General features: G+C 36.7%; 1 protein-coding gene across 1 annotated transcript; it reads left to right on the plus strand.

The window, feature by feature from the left end:
* Positions 1-551: 551 nt before the first annotated feature.
* LOC121417390 lies at positions 552-7,226 on the plus strand. The gene is made up of 7 exons (XM_041611079.1): positions 552-1,069; positions 1,376-1,552; positions 2,848-2,941; positions 3,921-4,316; positions 5,201-5,402; positions 5,865-5,938; positions 6,783-7,226. Exons 1-7 carry the CDS (start codon positions 789-791, stop codon positions 6,903-6,905), a joined length of 1,347 nt encoding a protein of 448 aa, XP_041467013.1. The 5' UTR covers positions 552-788; the 3' UTR covers positions 6,906-7,226.
* Positions 7,227-7,745: the final 519 nt, after the last annotated feature.

Raw genomic sequence — 7,745 nt, forward strand, 5'->3', positions numbered from 1 at the left:
GGATTAGCATTCCTCTCGATTGCGCTCGCGTTTGTGATGCATCGTTTGCTCGCTTACGAATTGCATATGATCTACGTACATGTACGTAGTACGTACGTGCATGCAATCAAAGACACTATACTACAAGGGGTCTTTGGTAATTCATCGCATCCCGCGCGCCCGAAAAAGCCCTCGGAAGAAGGCCGGACTTGGACGGCGGAGGTCTGTTAATTAGCCTTTATCGTCAAGAAAGGCCGACCCTGATCAGCCCTAGGCCTAGATCTACATCTTTTCTCATCTGGTACGTATAATATTAATCTTACAGTATTTAAATTAAAAGAAGTTTACTAACTTTATTCTGAGTGCAAAGGTGGTATTTAGCGGTTAGATCGCCAGCGTGATATTGCATGAGAGTTGATCTTTGAGTGGCTGTGTCGCGATCGCCTGTGATGTGAGCGTGAGACACGACGACCCAGACGGCAGACGATCTAACTTAACTTTTTAGATCTATAGATCTAGACCTAGATCTAGAGAATCTATGCATGTTATTGTTACTGTCAGATATTAATTGTTCAAGAGAATATGGCAAAAGCAATGACCTACTCTGGGGCAATGTACAGCTTTTGGTGAACAGTTAATGGCCATGTCAAATTAGTGCACAATATGTAAGACGGTAAGGGAACATGAGGCATCAAATGGCATTTATAAAGCTCAGATTTTTTTTCAATTACAAATCTTAGTAAATGGATGTATTGCATCTTCAGACCCGTTAATTGATTTACTCAAATCATTTCTCTTTATCCAGTTGGATGGTCTTTTGCTTCAATGGTTCAAACAAAAAGGTTACTTTCCAAGGGGGAGAGTTTGCCACAGTAGAAGAACTTGTAGATCAGGCAAAGGACAAATTCCCTGACATAAAAGACCTTGCTGTAAGACTCCAAGTGTATGACAAAGAGGTTGAAGAATTCATTGATGCAGAAAGTGGAGAAGAAGTCAAATTTAAATCTAAAGTAAAGATTTTAACTGCAAAGCCAGAAACTCGCCCACAATCTGCGAGTACCTGCAATGCCAGCCAGAAGCCTATACCATGGTGAGTTGTGTTGTGCAAGACAGACATAATACATTATTTCATATTGAAAGGTTCAAGACAAATGTAGCATTTTTGTATTTTTTTTTTTTTTGGGGGGGGGGTTGGCAGGGAGGTCCAGGACAGGGACAGTTATTTCAAATAATTTCAAATAATTCCTAATAGCTTAAATCATTAATTTGTATAAGTTTATTCAGTATGAACTGATTGGGGCTGCTTTTGTGAAGACATGTACATGAAATAGTACAGTACAGCATTAATGAGCTATCAGGTCAATGCTTTTTTCACCCTATATCTTCATAATTTCAGTGGACAAACTGCTCCAACTCAGAGTACCCCATCTTCAGTGTGTGCTTGGTTCACCAACTTCAAGCTACCGAGTTTTCCGGATGCATTAGTTGACAAACTTGAATCTGGGAAAACATCATGCGCTAATGACTCTGCAATTTTAGATGTCCTGTATGAGTCTGTAAAGCCATATACAGTGTAAGTATAAGCCAAGCATTGTAAGCTGTCTGATAAATCATGGTGCTCTCCAGTCCACTCCCACTCTTATAATTCTTTGCTTCTCATATGCCACTATTACTTTCTTAATATAATCTTGCTGCCGTCTCCACGACGTCTCTGTTATTAAATCCTGAACGTAACCATGACTAAAATGGTTTGCTCTCTCTCGATGGACGTTCGACGGAACTGTAATGTATGCAAATTAACGCCTGATTCTTTCAAAGAACTCTCAATAGTATTCTTTGTATGACCTATCTCTTGGAACACAGTCACGACTTGCGAGATGATGAATTAGTTTAATGACAAAATATAGAAATCTGGGGCATTGAAGAAATTTCGTCAAAATTTTGCTTGTGCAGTTAATATAGCATTGGCGTTGACGATTTTAATTCAATCAATTTTAGTTTTAAAACATACTTAATTACATAAAAATGATTACAACAGGTAAAAAATAGTCACTACTTTTTAAGTGCAATGGTTTGATTTTCCTCTCCATATTCTATGCAAACATAATACCAAATCCTTTATATTTTTTGAGCTAGCACACTAACTGAGCTTCAAAATGATACCAAACTTGTTACATTTAAAAAGAAATTTGGGGGAAAAATTTACGAATGAATGCTGAAAAATAGCAAAAAGCGTAGCATCACCATCTTATTAGGGTGCCAAGTTCATAACACACGACCTTAAACTTAAAATGTAATTTTCGGGTTTACATCCAATATTGGTGTTATTTCAATTGCAATTTGTAAGCATGTAAAGGTGATAACATTTTAGACCGGAGGGTGGGGGGAGGGCGGGGGTACTCGACCCCATAAGTGGTAGGTATATTTCACTGGTATTTAGTAAAGGGGGGCTTTGGAATGGGTTTATCATTGAAAAGGAGGGGGTTCTCAGTAATAGTGTTGATCTGCATGGCAGAGCTTATCAAACCAGGATGTAACTTTATGGAGCATACACATGCATACATTTTATTATTATAGATTAGGTTGTTCTATTGAATATAAGGCTCCAAAGAGTGTAATGATTTTTTTTTCCAGTGTCGCCAGAACTTCGGCTTTAAAAGTTACAGTTCTTAAATCAAGGAATCTGTGTGGCTTAGAGCCCCAACAAGTAGGTCGAGTAAATTCAAAATAGAGCCCTTGCATTCAAGAAGTTTTTTTTTTTTTTTTAAGATGAAACCATGGACAAAAAGTGCCTCCGCCCTCCCCCTGCATGTTTTTCAAGTTCTATGTAATACAAGAAGCCTGACTTGATTCCACATATCATTATAGGTATCCCACGCCCAGTCAATATATGGTAATCGTAGATCGCCTTCTCACCAGATATCCAAATCTATCAGCACATCTGGACGTAATCAATCAGAAGGTAAATGTACATGTATGTTCCAAATGTTATTTATTTTTATAGTGCATTTTTAGTTGATGTTTGTGCATATTTGGATAGAACTGTTACAGAAGAAATATGATACATATATGTACCACTAAAATGAACGTAATCACATTCTCCCCTAATTCAGTGGTGGCTTAGCAGTACTGTTAACATCTCATTATCGTGGGTTTTGTTTTCAATTCGCAACGGTCATCTGGCGGTTTGCGAATCATGCATCCTGCCAAAAACCAAAAATTGAAACTGCGATTGTGCTGCTATTTATGACACATGAACTAAAATTGTGACAAACTTGCCCGTCTGAAAATATTTATATTAATGATGTATATTTTTGAACTTATTGAAGATTTTTCGAAGAGGGTCTATGAAAAACAGCCCTGCTTAAATTTTTCTTACATAACCCAACACATGAATCCCTTTTTATGATTATATGAGGTTTATTGACATAAATATTTCATGCACACGTGTGTGGCATCCTGGCTTGGCGGTTTTTCTAAGGAAATTATGATCTATTTTCCATGATAAGGGCAGTGAACACAAAAATTGGAGCATCAGTCCCATAGGTTTGCATGTAAGAAGCCTATTAGTGATGTCATCCGCAAAATTTCTACTCTGCGCAAGTTCAGTTTTGTTCGAGAACGATGCTCCAGCACAAGAATGACCTAAAAAAGAGGCAATTTGACTACGAGCGATATGACTAGAGCGGGTCTTTGGATTCTTTATCTATCGAATAGCAAACAAAATCAAATGTTTGATTGTTTATATTTCAAATTTCAGTCATTTCTTGTTTGGTTACAACTTTTTAACTAAAATTCATTATTAATCCAAATTGATATAGATGCAATGATGAAAAGCAATTTATGTCATCGAAATAAGGATTATGGTTATTCATGTCAGGAAAGGGTAAAATGGAGCCATATTTTTTATTTCTATTCATTCTTTGTACTATTTATATTAGCAACTCTGGGTGAAAAAACTGCAGTACAAATTTCAAAACACTCGAAGAAGGGATGAAAGTGTGAGGACAAGTTTGGCTGTACTGCAGCGTAAAAGAAAACATCCGCCGACCCCGATCCAGAAAAAGGAATCAAAAGATGTCGTTAAGTACCCTCCAGTATTTGGAATGGCGCAGTACCTACCTTCCAGAGAGGCCTCGGAAGATGACGAATCAATCAAGCTTCACATTAACTGGCTGTTGTGCGAAAGCACAAAAAAAAGACCAAATTTCGAAGAGGCAGCATCACGAATGGCTTTGACTTTTGCAGATAGAAGGAGGGCGATTGTGAAGGGAGACCTCTCCATCAAGGAGATTCAAGAACAGTACCCGTGGCTCTTCAAAGAAGATGGACATGAGGTATGTACATCTGAAAAGGGTGGAAATGTGTATAATGACAAGCAACAGGTTTAACTATATATAATGAAATCAGCGAAAAGTCAGGGAATTTGAGAAAAATGCCTTGAAATCAGGAAAAAGTCAGGGAATTTGATAAGAAGTTGTCAGTCTGTTGTTTGCCGCTACACAACAAAATAGGTTAAAATAGGTCTAAAAGTTTATCCTGGAATTTTGATAATCCATCAGGGAAAAGTCAGGGAATTTTGTTCTAATATAGTGGGAACCCTGATTAATGGTTATATCCGTACCCACACAAGAGTCTTTGTATCACTGTAGGCTCACATAGGGTTGTGCAGAAGAAAATGCGATTGGTTCTTGGTTGTAAAATTCAGTCTCTATAGAAAAGCCACTTCATTCCGGACTGGAGGTGGAAGGTCTTCTTGAAATTGTTAACCTTCTTTAAGAGAAAGTTTCATGTGATATGAAAGTCTGGAATTGCTATTGAACATGTTAGTTTCCTAAATTTATTTTTTACAGGGAATGAATTTATTTTATCATTCGACTTGGCAACATATTTCTGAATAAAAAAAAAGAGGTTTACAGATCGAGTTTCTTTTAATCTAATTTACTGAATTTAAATGAATTTGCAAGCATTTCCTTTAAGCCTCTGCCCACCGAATGTGGGTGCTGGAGGCATTTTGTGCCCAAATGTTGACAATACTTGGTGATTATAGGTGCATCACACTAAAATGCAGGTCAAGTTTGGATTCAGAGTCTTCAGGTAAAAGGTCAAAGATCAAAACTTAATATATTATATCTATATTAGTTTCCATAGGAATAGAGAGTGGCAGTTGTTTAGCAAAAATTCATTCCATCTTTTTTTCCCTTTTTTTCTTTCTTTTCAGTTACTAACAGAGTTCCAGAGAATCCATGGCAGTTCTGATGCCTTGGAGCTGTTGAAGAAAGGACTCCGCACCTTCGCATGCTCCCTGCTTAGTTCGTACAAGACCAAGTGTCTTCGGAGTAAAATGAAGGGAGATGTAGATGACGACCTATTGAAGATCATAGAGGAAGTTGAGAAGGTGGAGGATGAACAGGTTCGAGATTGTAAGTTGATATGGATATATGTGGTGTATCAATAAAAAAGAAACCCAATTTTCATTGTGAGAACATTATCAAATTGATAGTTATGAAACTTATATCACTTGAAAGTTCAACTTATCAGCATTCCAAAGATACCCGAATTAGATTTCTAGGACCATGCATCACTGAACACCAATGTTTTCAAAAGGTAGTGCAAAATAGCAGGTGGTTTGCTTCCACTGCATATTGAATAGGTAAATTGTGAATGTGTGCCTGTGAACATTGCAATTATGCATTTGCGTTATCAACACTGTTTAAAAAAAAGTTATTTTTTATACATTTGAATGAAATTTACTTGTTAAGCATAAGCAGAAGATTCTTCAATAAAAGCAAAAACAGATTATGAGACACGAAGAAGGGGAGATATTTTTTAGATTCTTATTTCTCCTTCACATTGAAAGTTTCTCCTGACCCTCTCAATTTCAGGTGCAGAGGGGAGTGCTGCTCTAACCACCATCCCAACTCTTCTTGGAGAGAAAAATAACATCTTCAAATATGAGGTAAAGTTCGACTTGGTCACTGGTACAGAACATTGCACATAGTGTCGATGAATTCTGTAATCTCATTTATAGTCAGTCATGTTTTTGAGAGGCCATACATGTATGTTGCTGTTTTTATGCTTTTCATTATTATACTTCTGTGCCTGGGTAAAATTCCAATCGAGCCCTCAAGATCTAGAATTGCCATTAATTCACAGTTGAAGTAATCACAAGAGCCTTGATAAAGAAGGGCCCTGCTTGGATAAAAGAGAGGGGGTGTATATGATATCTTATTTAAAAGATTATACCTATTACCGGGTGTCCAAAATCAAATAAACAGCGGTTTTAAAAAGGAAGGTCATTTTCTACATCTATACCCAAGAGAATATGACACCCAGAATCCCTGTATTTGGTGCAGTAATTTGATTCTATGCATGTTTATGGGAATGCAGTTACTTGCCAATTTTTGAGAGGAGAAATTTGCCAAGACAGCTTTTTATAATACAATTTTCAGTAATGTTTGAGTAAAGCCCATTGATGCATGTGATTAACAAAACATGCCATAAGAAAGGACATTCCTGACACTACTCTGCTCTCATCTGCTGCAGAAACAAGAGCTAAATTTGAAGATTAACTTATTTTAAGAAATGTTTATAGAATAAAAATGACAGCCCCCAAATGAATGCTTTTTAATGCCATTCTCTTTGGTACAATATGCTTTGCCAAATGATGTAAAAAGATTAATTTTGGAGGTAAAGTGCTGGAAATCCACCGTTGCACTTTTTCTTGGACATCTGGTATTCTATACAAGAATTTAGTTTTTGTTTTTTTTCAATTTTTTTTTTTTTACATATCTTCCCCATAGATTGATGGAGACAATCCTGGACTTGCCATATTTTTGAAGACGGATGCATTGTCACCAATGCATGCAACAGAATTTTCCCTTATTGTGGATGGAGTAATGGTTTGCAGAGTTTTGGGGACTTGATGCGAGCTACAGCATGTTACCTTGCAGCTTTCTACATTTTCCATCTTCAGTATGAAGTGTCCCAGCACAAAACCCTAGAATTTTGTCAGTTAGCTCTCCTGCAGATCAAGGACAAATGTCCAACAGACAAACAGGTCCTAACCCTCATTTCAAGACTTCATAAGAAGAAGCCCTAAACAAAGGTCTTGAGAGTATAGTCATAAGTCAGTCGCAATGAAATCTTGATAATGTTTACCCTAGCTTTGAAAAGCATCATTTTGTTTTATGTTATGACATCACGGGAATGCATATCTACCCCCATAAGTTGATGGCGACAATAGTCCGTATATATTTGCTCATGCATTCTCTTGTTATTTATGTATGATATTGTGATATTTTGCGTAATTGTTATACAATTGTGATTGTTTTTTTTATCATTTGGAAACAGAATATACGAGTATTGAATTGAATTGAATTCAAAAGTAAATGTATTTATAAGTAAAATCCTAGTAAAAGCAATTATTTTTTTGTATGCATACGGCCCAATTGACTTGCCATATTTTTGAAGACGGATGCATTGTCACCAATGGATGTAACAGAATTCTCCCTCATTGTCATGATTGTGGATGGAGTAATGGTTAGCAGAGTTGGGGACATGATGCGAGCTATCAGCATGTTGCCTTGCTGCTTTCTACATTTTAATGGTTACTGTGTTCAAGTTGAAAGTTACAGTTGAAATTAATTTCTTGGGGTGTTGAAATTATCAAGCATATTATATGCATGTATATATAACCAAACAAATAAAAGTGGTGGATAGCAGGAAAATCTCCTATTTTTCGATGTTGAATATGTTGCAATGAT

Source organism: Lytechinus variegatus, chromosome 6 (assembly GCF_018143015.1).
Source record: "Lytechinus variegatus isolate NC3 chromosome 6, Lvar_3.0, whole genome shotgun sequence".
NCBI classification, from domain to species: Eukaryota; Metazoa; Echinodermata; class Echinoidea; order Temnopleuroida; family Toxopneustidae; genus Lytechinus; species Lytechinus variegatus.

Bases quoted from the DNA above. Each gene is read 5' to 3' on its own strand.
- LOC121417390 (XM_041611079.1), top strand. From the start codon at position 789: ATGGTCTTTTGCTTCAATGGTTCAAACAAAAAGGTTACTTTCCAAGGG. The intron at 1,553-2,847 runs GTAAGTATAAGC...ATATCATTATAG, and splicing joins TCTGTAAAGCCATATACAGT to GTATCCCACGCCCAGTCAAT. The intron at 5,403-5,864 runs GTAAGTTGATAT...TCTCAATTTCAG, and splicing joins GGATGAACAGGTTCGAGATT to GTGCAGAGGGGAGTGCTGCT.